Raw genomic sequence first — 14,079 nt, forward strand, 5'->3', positions numbered from 1 at the left:
ACACAAGCCCCCAATAAAATAATTATGTATAAAAAAGAAGGCAGTCGTGCAAATAGAATAAGGAATACTGCATGGTTTAAAAATCAAGGTATAACGTGGAGAGCAAATGTTTTGAGAATGATGAGGGTAATGAATGTACAAATAATTGACGACATATGTATGGATTGTGATGAGTTGTATGAGCCCCCAATAAAATGATTTTTTAAAAAAAAGAAAATCATGCTGGCAGCATATGTGCAAATGTGCTTGACACACTGGATGAATGTATAGATTGTGCTAAGAGATGTAAGAGCCTCCAATGAAAGTATTTAAAAGAAAAATAAGAAAAATCAATTTATAAGAATGTGACACTAGAATGTAAATGCATTTTAGGGGAATTGTGTACTTTTCCACATTCTGTTGGGTTACCTTTCTTTTGAATGGGTACAGGTATGTATCTCTTCCAGTCCATAGACCAAGTAGCTGTCTTCCAAATTTCTTTAGACATAGGCCAGCGTGTGTTTTCAGTGCCTCATCAACTTGTTGAAACATTTCAATTGGTATCTTTTCAATTCTTGGAGCTTTATTTTTCAATCATGCCTTTAGTGCAGCTTGGATTTCTACCTTGACTATTAGTTCCCGATCAGATGGTACCTCCTGAAAAGAATGAAGGTTCACCAGTTCTTTTCAGTGCAGTGCTTCTGTGTGTTTCTCTCATTTTCTTTTGATGTATCTTACATTCTTTAATATTTTGCTTAAAACCTTTTAATATTGCATCTTGAGCTTGAATGTTTTTCTTTAGTTCTTTTAGTGTACGCTACACTGGGCATGTTCTTCCTTTCTGGTTTTCTAACTCCCAGTCTTTGCACATCTCATCATTGTATTTTACTCTGTCAACCTGAGCTTCCCTTTGAAATTTTCTGTTAAGCTCTTTTAAAATTTTTTCTCTCCTTTTAATGACCTTTGGCTTTCTTCGTGAATGATGTTCTGTTCTTGTTGTCCTCCCACAGTTCATCATGCCTTCTGTCATTGGTGCTCAGTGATTCAAATCTGTTTTTGAGATGTCTTCAAAATTCAGGTGGGATATACTCAAGGTCATAGTTTGACTCTAGTAGACCTGGTTTTAATTTTCTTCAGCTTCTTCCTGAAATTGCATAGGAGCAATTAATGGTCTTTTCCACCATTTTCCCCGGGCTTACTTGTTCAGCTGATATTGAGCTTCTCCTTTACTCTTCCCACAGATGCAGTAATTTCTGTGTATTTCATCTGAAGCAGTCCAAATGTATAGTCACCATTTATGTGGTTGAAAAAGGTAATTGTGATGAAGAGTCTGCAGCAAAATTCTATCGTACAATCTCCTATTTAGTTTCTATCACCAAGGTCATATTTTCCAGCTACCGTTCCTCTTTGATTTCAACTTTTGCAGTCCATTCACCAATAATTATCAATGCATCTTGATTATATGTTTGATAAATTTCAAACTTTAGAAGTTGATAGAATTTTTCATCTATAGCTTTAGTGGATTGTTGTATAAATGTGAATGATAATATGTTAACAGAATGTCCTTTTAGATGTACAGATTTTTTTCTTCAAGATTTATCTTGAAATGCCCTTTTTGACAAAAATGTGCTACCATTCCTCTAAATTTGTTATTCCCTATACAGTAAACTATAGGATTATCTTATTCAAAATGACCCAATACCAGTCCATTTCAGCTTATGAATACCTTTGATATCTATATTTATTTGTTCGATTATATATTACATTTTTGCTGGCTTCCAGTTTTCCTAGACTCATACTTCATACATTCTAAGGTCTGATTACTAACAGATGTTTGCAGCAGTTCCTTTCCCATTTTGAGTCATTCCCTATCCACAAATGAAGGTCCCCAAAACTTCGCTCCATGTCATTATGGTCAACCCCACTTCTTTTTCAGTCTTACTTCCTTCTGACCTGAGGGACTCATCTTCTGGTACCATATTTGATAATATTCCACTGCTATTCACAAGGTTTTCAGTTTCTCACAGTGTTCTGCTGCTGTGTATAAGGTTTCCAGTGGTTAATTCCTTAGAACCAGACAGCCTGTCTCTTCTTAGTCAGTAAGCACTACTGAAATTGGTGCACCTTGGGTGACTCTGTTGGTTTTTGAAATGCCAGTAATGTAACTTCCAGCACCATAGCAACATGCAAGCCATCACAATATTCAACCTGACAGATAAGTCGTGGCTTTTGATAGTAATAATGTTTTCACTGTGCTAAATCTTCCTATCCACAGGCATGGCATATTTTGTTTAAATTTTTATTTTAATGTAGGCTTCTTTTGGTTTCTTTATTAGATTTTTGTAGTATATTTTGCATAAATCTTTTGTTTTGATGGTTAGATTCTTTCCTAAGTATTGTGTTCTAGATGTGGTTACTATAAATCGTAGTGTAAATTTTTCTGATTACTTTTTTGTATAGAGGTTTCTTTGATAGTGTAATGGAACCTGACTGGTTTTGTAGGTTGATCTTGACTCTACAACTTTAATGAATTATTTTATTAGTTCTAGAAGTTTCTTGTTGAATCTCTGGGATTATATATATATATATATTCAAAAATTCTTCCTTATTACATTTAAATACCATTTATTCCTTTCTTGCATTTTTACACTGACTAGGACTTCCAGTAAAATATTGAATGATGTCACATGGTATCCTCATATCCTTTTAATTTGCAATTGAAATGCTGTTAGTCTCTTTTAAGAATAATGTTGGCCATTGTTATTATGTATATATTCTTAATTATGGTGAGTGATTTTCCTCCAATTCGAATTTTGCTGAGAATTAAAAAAAAGTTAGATTTTATCAATTGCCATAACTAAAAAAAAATGCAATGAGCATGCCATTCTTCTTCTTTGTTTTGCTTATTTGGTGAATTGTTCTGACTGTTTTCTATTGCTGAATCATCCTTGAAAAGCTGGTAGGAATCTCACTTGGTTATGATGATTAATTTTTTAATATGACTGAGGTTCAATTAGCTACAATGTTTTTTGAGAAATTTGTAGCTTAGTGGATTACACATTGGTCAGCAGTTTGAAGCCATCAGTCCCTTAATGGGGTAAAGATAAGGTTTTTGCTCTCATTAAGATTTATAGCTTAAAAAATAAATTTACTGCTCCAGAAACTCAAAGGGTATATTCTGTCCTATAGAGTTACTATGAGTCAGAATGGCCTGACAGTGAGTGAGTGATGCTCACCATAAGGATAATGATCTACATATACTTTTAATGGTGCATTTACCTATGAAGCAGGGTTCTACTTGTTTCATAGAATTAAATTGTATTATATTATTTTCTATGTTCTGGATATTTTGTGCTCAGTTGATATAAGGTTGTCTCTGTATAGATGGTAGAATTCTGCAGTGAGGCTGTCTGGACCAGGACTTTTGGTTGTTGGCAAATTTTGTGTTTATTTGTTCTTTCTTTGTTATGAGTTTGTTCAAATGTCCATCTTGGTATTCTTTACTTCAGGTAGGTAGTGTGTTTGTAGAAATATGTTTGTTCCTTCTATGGTTTAAAATTTTCTAAATTGCTTTACAAGTGATAATATATCTTAAAGTGGCATGCATTTACCAAATAGTTTTGTTTAACTTTATCACACTCACCCAGTGGCACCACAAAGACAAGGCCTATACAGCCAAGAAAACCCTATCCAGCAGTTCTCCTTTGTAATACTTTGGGTCTTTCTGAGTGAAAATCACCTTGACAGCAACTAACAAAACAACACAATATATTTATAGGCACACACGCCAAACTATAGACTCCCTGGGCTTATTTGATTACACCATCTTTTAAATCACATCCATGTAAAAGTTCAAACCTATATAATTTAATGGGATAATGTATACCTATCAATTAGTTTATAAAATATATTAATTATAATAATAAGTATTGGATATGACTTATTAAATACAAATCATGACTTAAGGAACTCAGTGGTTGCTCAGCCACTCAATAAATAGCAGGATTGAAAGGTTTTCCATCTCTTACTTTATAGCTTGACTATCTCTGCTGAGTGCCCAATGCAGCTTGAAGACTTCCCAATGGATGCCCATGCTTGCCCTCTGAAGTTTGGCAGCTGTAAGTTATGCTCCAAGTAACCAAATCAGTTACTTCTTTTATTTATATATCAGATTAAATGTCATGTTCTCATAGAGGACCCACTTGAAACCTGTTTTCTATGATTAGTAAATCACTTTGACAAATTATATTATAATCACTGCTATATCTGCTTACAACTCTCTGTAGAATGTTCCCTAATATTAACATTTTCTGTCATGTTTATCCTTACTGTTCACTCTGTATATACAGCAGGAGTGACTCTCTATACCATGGAATTACCTAAAATATGTGTTGCTTGAACAAATCCATTTTTAATGTCAAAGTGTTTTAAGTAGACAATTATTCAACTCTAGTAGAAACTCCTGGTTTTCAGCTGATGCTATTTCAAACTGAGGAATGCATTAAGATAAAATCCTCGTTCGGAGATATTTGTTATAAGCATGGTTGGAAGCTATATATTAATTACTTTTTTCCTTTATAATGTTTTTTTGGGGGGTGATTGTTCTCATATTACGCAACCTTTTATACTTTGTTGTTTGGGAGTACTTTTCCTTTAAAAATATTTTATTTTTGATGAATGTGTGCAGAACAAAATAAGTTCCCATTCAATAATTTCTACACATATTACTTAGTTACACTGGTTACTTTGTAACACTATGCCACGTTTTTATTATTGCCTTTCTATTTGTTCCATGTCCAGTAAACTAGTCTCTCTATCTCCCTACATTATCTTCTATGTATAGCTGAAAGAAGTGAAGAACAAAAATGAAGCCTCAGGTTACATATTGAAGGATTCTCTGGGCAAAATGTTATACAGTACAGGAAGCATCATAAGAAGGTGGAAAGAGGCACATAGACCCTGTAACAAAAAGAGTTAGTCAATGTTCAACACATCAAGAGGTAGCATAGCACAGGTCACTTCTGGTATTGAAGGAAGAAGTGTAAGCTGCAGTGAAGCTATTAGTGAAAAACCAGGCTCCAGCTATTGATAGGATTGACCCATTGAAAAGGCTCAATAAGCTTATGGAGTGCTATAGGTGCTCATTTGTTTATGCTAAGCAATTTTTAATACATATCTATATGACCAGTTGACTAGAAGAGATGGATATGTGTAACTCTTTCAAAGAAAACTGACCCAGAAGAATATTTAAATTTAAAGAATATTTAAATTATTGAACAATATCATAAATATTACATGCATATACTTTTTGGAGATAATTTTTTTAAATGGTTAGAGTAGTACATGGATAGGGAGCTGCCAGAAATTTAAATCATATTCATAAAAAGACATGGAATGAGGACATAATGATTGTTGATATCAGATGCATCTTAGCTGAACGAAGATAATATCAGAAAAATGCTAATTACTGTTTTATTCAACTGTGCAAAGGCATTCTAATATATGGGTCACATGTGTGGATCATTACAAATTATGGACAACATTGTGAAGAATAGAAATTCCAGGAAAATGTATTGTGCTCATGTGGAAACTATACGTGTGCAAAGCGGCAGGTGTGTGAGCAGAACAAAGATTGATGATCAGGTTTAAAATCAGGAGGCTTGTTTCAGTGTTGTGTGCTTTCAGCAAACAGTCTGTTCGTAGGATGAACAAGTTGTCTGAGATGCTAGGCTACATGAAGAACAAACTGGCAGCAGGCTTGTAGGAAGCTCACTGACAGCCTCAACATGTAGATGGCACAATATTTCTTAATGAAGGTGAGGACGACTTGAATCACTTAACGGATCATGCCTCACTTAAAAAGAAATAAATAAGTCACTAACCACACACACACACAAAGACAAAACCACAAACAACAAAAACTTCACCACCAGACCAATAAACAACCTCAAGAGATTGATTTCATTTTACTTGGATCCACAATGAACACTCTTGGAAGTAACAGCCAAGAAATCAAATCATACATTGCATTGGGAAAATCTATTGCAAAAGTCCTTTTACAAACGCTAAGGAGCAAAAAGTGTAATTTTGAAGACTGAAGTGTGCTTGACCCATGGGCTCATGCATATGTGGAAGTTGGACAATGAATAAGGAAGATGGGGGAAATTTTACACACTTGAATTGGGATGTTGGCAAAGAAATACTGGAATCACAGGGATTGCCAGAAGAACAAAAGCAATCTGTTTTGGAAGAAGCACAGCTAGAATGATCCTTAGAAGCTGTGATGGCGATGTTTTGTCTCATGCATGTTACGCATGGGATCTGGAGGACCAGTTCTCTACAGTTGGACATCATGTTTAGTAGTAAAGGGTCAGCAAAAAAGGGAAGAGGGTCAAGTCGGGCTGGCAGTGTTCCGTCCTGTGCTGTTCAGGGGAGCTATGAGTTGGAAATGACTCACAGGCACCACACACCACCAGCATCGATTTGAGGGAAAACTGATATCCTAAGTATGTTGAGTTATTCAAACCATGGACAATATGCTTCTCCATTTATTTTGATATTATTTTATAGCTTTTAATCAATGCTTCATAATTTTCAGTATAAAAGTCTTCTACATATTTTATTAGATTTATATGTAAGCATTTTAAAGGGAGTTTATATGGTATTATATTTTAATTGCAAGCTTCCCATATTCATTGCTAATATACAAAGAACAACTTGATCTTTGCATGTTTATACTGGATATTGTGACATATTTTGCTTTATTGGATTTTCTACATAGATAATGATGTCATGCAAACAGGGAGAGTTTTATTTCTTCTTTTCTGATTTGCATGGTTTTATTTTCTTGCCTTATCACACTGTCTACAGCTTCCAGCACTGTGTTGAATAAAAGCAGTAAGTATGCACATTTTAGCCTTATCCCCAGTCTTAAAGGGGAAAACACTTAATTTTCCATCATTGATATGGAGGTAAGTCAAACCATAGAAAACTGTATTAAATAAAACTATCAAATGTTAAGCTATTGTTTCTTAAAATATTATCAGTGCAGTAGTGTAAACTTCTGAATGATGTGTTTACATCTCTTTAGCCCTTCCCTGAAGAATTCTGCTCTCCTACCTGAACCATGTCAAAATGGCAGTGTTGGCATCCTGGTGGGACACAAATCATGTCCCTTTCAAATGCCTTTGAGTTTTAGGAATCTAAAGGGGCAACATCAGGCCTGTGGTATAGGAGAGTCGGGTTTCCCAATGAAATTCTTGTAGGTTAGCCCTCGCTACCCTCAACAAATGAGCAGGCTTCTTATCATAATGAAAAAAAAATCTCTATGCAACTTTCCTGGCTATATTCTCACTAATGCAGTTTCACTTTTCTTAAAACTTGATTATATTGAGCCTACATTGGTGATTTTGTGGCTTACACAATGAGCTGCTAACCACAAGGGCAGCAGTTCAAACCCACTGAACACCTTGTGGGAGATAGATGAGGCTTTCTTCTCCCATAAAGGTTTTCAGCCTCAGAAACCCACATTGATTGTACCCTATCCTACAGGATCACTGTGAATCAGAATGGACTCTATGGCAGTGGTTTTGGTTTTGGACTTGCTGTTCTATGTTCCTTCAGAAAATCCATCAAGATGTCCCTTTAGGAGTCCCCCAAACAGTCACCATAGCACGCTCAGTTGGTCTCTCTGGTTTGCTCATCTTTGAAGTTTTACTAACCTTCCTTAAAATAGTTGATCTATCTAAAACTTGTTTATGTGGGTCAGCATTCCAATAAAGTTGTTTAATGCTTCCATGGCTTGGGAAGATGCCACTTGAGTTAAAAAAAAAAAGATGTTAACCCTAACCTCAAAATCACATATTCTTTTGCCCAAAAGTATACTTTTTAAAGGCACCCTAAGGAGACATAGATAAGTGTATTACTAAAAGAACTTGCATTATTAATGTATTACTATGAGAGTATTATCAGCCATCCACTGGTTGCTGTGACATATTTTAACATGTTTTGTTTCAAATAAACCCATGCATGTATGAACGAGTATGTTAGCAGCAATACTTTATTACTTACCTTCGGATAGTGTTGTTGTTGTTAAGTGCCAATGTGTTGGTTCCTACACATAATAACCTTATGCAGAAGAGAAAAAACCACTACCCAATCCTGCCCCATCCACACAATGGTTCCCTTTACAAAGCCCATTGATGCAGCTCTGGCGTCAGCCCCTCTCACTGAGGGCCTTCCTTTCTTTCACTGCCCTCTACTTCACCAAGCATGATGTCCTCCGGAGACTTGTTTCTCCTAATCTCCAGTGTCTGTAAGACGAACTCTCACGATCCTTGCTTCTCAGGAGCACTCTGGACCTACTTCTTGTAAGACAGATGAGTTTCTCCTTCTAGCAGTCTATGACACTTTCAATGTGCTTCTCCAGCACAATCACATATCTCGATTCTTCTTCAATCTCCTTTATGCAATATCTAACTTTCACATGCATATGAGGCGATTGAAAATAGCATGGCTTGGGTCAGGTGCATCTTAGTCCTCGAGGTGACGTCCTTGATTTTCAATACGCTAAGACAGTGGTTCTCAACGTGGGGGTCGCCACCTCTTTGGTGGTCGAAAGACCCTTTCACAGGGATTGCCTGATTCATAACAGTAGCAAAATGACAGTTATGAAGTAGCAACGAAAATAATTTTATGGCTGGGGGTCACCACAACATGAGGAACTGAGTTAAAGGGTCGCAGCATTAGGAAGGTTGAGAGCCACTGCCTAAGAGGTCTTGTGCAGTAGGTTTACCTAATGTTATGTGGTTTTTAACCTCTTGACTGCTGCATCCATGAGCATTGATTGTGGATCCAAGCAAGACTGCTTAATCAAGTAAAGGAAATTCTTCTTTATTACTCCACTCCTCTGAGCACTCTTAACTGAGACAGTCAATTTGCCAAATGAGTTTTCTCTATTGATTATGTTATTTTATTTTTCTTATCTAGCTGTTTAATATGATATGATTTTTGATTATTGACTTAGTCATGATTCTGTAGGAGGAAGTTGGGCAGACTTGATCATGGTGTAGAATTTATTTTCTGTATTTTAAAATTCCACTTGATAATATTTTATTAAGGGGTTTTGTATCTGTTTTCGTGAAGAAGAATATATGTTGGTTTGTTTTTTGTTCACTTTTTGTACTGTGTGTATTTTTGACACTAGGGGTAATACAACAAAAATAGCTTAGAAAGTATTCCCTCATCTATATTCTGGAAAGATTATGTAGAATTAGTTTTAATTCTTTAAATGTGTTATAGAATCCTCAAGTGAACTAATTGGGCTCTGAAGGTTTATTTTTTTAGGAGGAGATTTTAAATTATGATATCTTTAATAGCTATAGAATTACTTAAATGATCTTTTTCATGTTGAGTAAGATGTAACATCATGTATCTTTGAGGAATTGGTCTGTTTTAACTAGTTATTAAATGTATGCATGTAGGGTTTTTCACTGTAGCTCCTATTATCCTTTTGAGGTCAGGAGGACCGGTAGTGATAACCCAAATTGTGTTCCTAATATTAGTACCTTGCATTTGCTCCCCCTTTCCCTCTGGTTTTCTTGCCAGAAGTTTACTAATTTTATTGATCGCTTTTTGTATTGATCCTCTCTATTGTTTTTCATTTCTTTTTCATTAATCTTTGCTATTTTCCTTTTAACCTCATTCCTTCTGCTTACTTTGGGTTTATGTTGCTCTTCTTTTTTCAGGTTTTGGTAGCTTCAACTTTCCTTCTATGCTTACATTTGAATTTAGTCATAGACATTTCATTCTAGCACTTGAAAAAAAAGTGTTTCCCGTTTCTTTTGATTCAGTATGTTCTGTTAAGAACTACGCTGTCATACAAATGGTGTGTTTCCCCTCCCTTCATGAATAAGAGGTCCTGTGTATTCTGTTGCTTTCAATATTTGTCCTTTGTTTTGGTTTCAGAGGTTGGACTACTATATGTCTTAGCATGGACATCTTTTGGTTTAATATTTACTTAGCTTCTTAAAAATTTAAATTTATGGTGTTGAACATACTGTAAATTTGATCCAAATTTTTGCCCAATGGTTTTTCTTTACTCCTTTACTGAATCAAGTGGCAAGAATAAAATGGACAGTTTTATTGTTAAATTTTGTTGACATATAATTTACAGATCATACAGTAGTTAAAACATATTGAAAACATTTGTGCAATCATGACTACAATCAATTTTAGAATTTTTTTCTTTAATGTACTCCTTGTTATTACCTCTCAATTTCCCCCAACCCTCAGAAGCTATCAATCTAGTTTTATCTCTATTTTTTACCTATCATGGATTTCATAAGAAGTAAAATCCACAACAGAAACAAGCAAAACACAAAAATCCCATAACCAACTAACAACAACAAAATAAAACATAGAAAACAGTTAAAAAGTCTAACATCCTGAGGAGCTGCCAACTGTTTCCAAGGAACATTTTTACATAAACATACATAGACAACATCAATGGAAAAGGGTTCCAATTTTTCTACATTTTATTTCTCAATAGATATGAAGTACTTGCCCATCATAGTTTTTTTCCACACATCAGTAATATAATAATTAAGTCATAAAAGGAAGATTTGTGTAACTATCACCACAATCAGCTTCAGAACATTACCTTCACATAATCATTGTTGTTAGCTCTCTGTTTCTCCACATCCTCCCCCTACAATGCCTAGATAATCCAGTTATTATCTCTATAAATCTACCTATCCTGGATTTCTAATATAGAAAATAATATAAAACAAAACAATCATATAAAAATCATACAAAGCAAATGAACAACAACAACAAAACAAACAAATAATAGCTAGATGAAACATTGAAAAACTAGAGTTAATGAGAGATCCTGGCTATTCACATCCCTCTATTATAGTGCACATGATAGTAGGACAAGAGGAACGTTAAAGAAAATAAAGGAAAGAACTAGGAGGCAAAGGCCATTTATAGAAGTATAAATGCAGGCACATACATATTTAAATAATTTATATATAATGATAGGGACATAGCTCTATGTAGATATATTTATAATTTAAGTATTAAGGCAGCAGACAGACATTGGGCCTCTACTCAAGTACTTCCTCAATGTAAGAACACTTTGTCCTAATAACCTGGCATTCTGTGATGCTCACCTTTCTGACAAAATTCCTGAAGACAAAATGGGTGCATAAGCAAATGTGGTGAAGGAAGATGATGGTGCCCGACTATCAAAAGATAGTGTGTCAGGGTCTTAAAGGTTTGAAGATAAACAAGCAGCCATTTAGCTGGGAAGCAACAAAGCCCAAAGAAAGAAGCACACCAGCTTGTGTGATCATGAGATGTTGACAGGATTAGTTATCAGGTATCAGAAGACGTAAAACAATCATATGAATGTGAACAAGGGGAGGTGGAGTGGAGACCCAAAGTCCATGTATAGAGAATTAGAGTTCCCTTCACAGAAGGGTCACAAGGAAGGGTTGAGCCAGTCGGGGTGCAGTATACACCAGTGACATACAAAATTCCTCTAGTTCTTTACCGCTTCCTCCCCACCACTATCATGACCTCAAGTTCCACCTTACAATCCAGCTAGACCAGATCATGTACACTGGTACAGATGAGAGCTCTTGACACACAGAATCCAGTCAGGAACAATGAGAGTAGTGATACCATGAGAGGAGGTGGAAAACGATCACAATGATCAACGTATGACTCCCACACCTCCAACCCAGGGTGACAAACAACAGAAACATGGGTGAAGGGAGACAGCAGACAGTGTAACATATGAAGATAATAATAATTTATAATTTAGCAATAGTTCATGAAGGTGGGAAGGTACAGGATGGAGGGAAAAAAATGAGCTGATACCAAGGGTTCAAGTAGAAAGAAAGTGAAATGGATGAGGGCAGAATACGTACAAATGTGCTTGACACAATGGATGTATAGATTGTTATAAGAGGTGTAAGAGCCCCCAGTAAAATGATTTAAAACAAGAAAGGAAGAAAATAGGAAACTCAGGGAAATAGGATAAATGACAGTACATAGAAGAGATTGCAGTGAGTTGAAACAAAATGTGTATGACTTATCAATATAAAACTGATTATATGCTCTCTATATTTTCACCTAATACACAATAAAAATTTTAAAAATAAAATAAATTAAATGTCCCACAGTCCCGTCCTTTTCTCCATTTGTCGTGATGTTGGTTATTGGCCCAAGTGTGGGGATTTTTATTTACTTTCTACTGAGTTGTAATCGTATTGAAGTTTGCAGTGTTTGATTTTCATCTATGAATGCTTCTAGTGCTCTTGGCTTTCACCAGCAACATTGGGTTATCTCTATACCACAGTTGGCTAACGAGTCTTCCTCTGATTCTCATGCAAATTTCTTCTCCTTGTAGTCTAGTTTCTTGGGTTATTTTTTTCAGCATACAGTTTGAATAAATGTGGTAAAAAAATACAACCCTGCTGGACAACTTTCCTGGTTTTATACCATGCAGTATTAAAACACTACAGAAGTGGAAACTATGCAAGAATAGGTCAGGTTCAGACTGCAATACCTGAACTGTTGACATGTAGATTGAACTCGTAAGTGACTGGACACTATTTACACAAACAATGGGAGTTTGCGACAGTGCAAAACTTTCACTGACACTTACTTCCTAAAGCAAACGCGTGTGTACATGTCAGAAGAAAACAAGGAGGGCATTACAGTGGTGAATATATGGTCGGCCTAAACCACCGAGCATTGGGAACTCTCAAAAGAAGGGATCTGAAACAAAGTCCAAAGGCTGCAGCTCTATCACCTTAGGAGAGTAGTCATCTGCTTCTTCTGACTCTAGGACATTTCAGCCTCGAGTTCAAGGAACACATCAGCTCCATAAAGCTACTACAGGTGAGTTTGAGGTAAAGCCCAGTTCACTTGTGGTGTGGCCTCTGAAGGATGTTGTGCACATCAAAAGGACAGACCTAAAGTTCCATCCTATTTTCTTTCTGTTTTTAAGAGTGGGTCCTTCCTACTGTGTGTGTTCGAATTAGGGCGTGCTGATGGCACTGTGGTTCTGGGTGGACTGCTTACTTCACTCAGCAGTTTGAAACCACAGCCGCTCCCAAACAGAAGGACGGGCTTTCTACTGCCATAAGGAGTTACAGGCTCAGCAACTCAGCAGGGGCAGTTCCACCCTGTCCTGCAGGGTGCTATGAGTCGGCATCAGCTCAATGCCAGTGTGGTTGCTCAAATTCCCACCACTTGGTCATACCGTGTGTTGCTGTTCTGCTGGTAGTTTTGTCACAGGTATTTCAAACACCAGCAGGTGCACCCAAGGTACACAGGTTTCAGCAGAGTTTACAGACTAAGAACAGACTATGACAAAGAAATAGATTGTCTCCTTCTGAGGAATTACCATATATACTCAAGTAGAAGCCGAGTTTTTTCAGCATGTTTTTAATGCAGTGTTTGTGGTAAAATTAGGTGCCTAGGTGGATATTCAGATCGACTTATAATCAAGTGTATATGGTAACCAATGAAAGCTTCATAAACAATGGCATAACATTGTCAGATACTGAAAACCTCATGATCTCCATGGAGCATTGCCAGATAGTGCAGAAGATGAGTCCCTCAGGTTATACGTCACTCAAATATGATGGAGAGTGAACCATAATGACAGAGACGGAATCAAACTTTTGGGACCGTTGTTGGCTGATGGGGCATGACTTAAAATGAGAAGAAACAGCTACAAACATCTATTAATAACTGGAACTTGGAATGTATGAATTCAGGAAATTGAGCTGAAAGGAACCCGTACTGGTCATTTTGAATCTGTCAGTCATATGGTTCACTAGGCTTGGAATAACAAATTCAAGAGGAATGACATTGTATTAATCGTCAAAAAGGACATTTCAAGGTATATTTTGAAGTTCAGTGCTTTCTGGTACAGGATGCTATCCATCTACTCACAAGGATATCTATCTATCTGCATGCAAGCCACGGCTGACCATGGAATACACCATAAATTGCTCGTATGTAGTTCAGGTTGAAACTAAAAATTAAAATATGCCTATAAAAGCCAAAACAATACCTTGC

At 36.1% G+C, this 14,079-nt stretch overlaps 1 protein-coding gene across 1 annotated transcript in view; it reads left to right on the forward strand.

The window, feature by feature from the left end:
- The window catches only part of GABRA5 (gamma-aminobutyric acid type A receptor subunit alpha5), a 138,256-nt gene that overhangs the window by 49,940 nt on the left and 74,237 nt on the right, over nucleotides 1-14,079 (forward strand). Inside the window, exon 5 of the mRNA XM_075535613.1 lies at nucleotides 4,015-4,097. Coding sequence (XP_075391728.1) covers nucleotides 4,015-4,097 — 83 coding nt within the window. The remainder of the gene's footprint in view (nucleotides 1-4,014; nucleotides 4,098-14,079) is intronic.

The sequence above is a fragment of the Tenrec ecaudatus genome, chromosome 17 (genome assembly GCF_050624435.1).
Source record: "Tenrec ecaudatus isolate mTenEca1 chromosome 17, mTenEca1.hap1, whole genome shotgun sequence".
Taxonomy (NCBI): domain Eukaryota; kingdom Metazoa; phylum Chordata; class Mammalia; order Afrosoricida; family Tenrecidae; genus Tenrec; species Tenrec ecaudatus.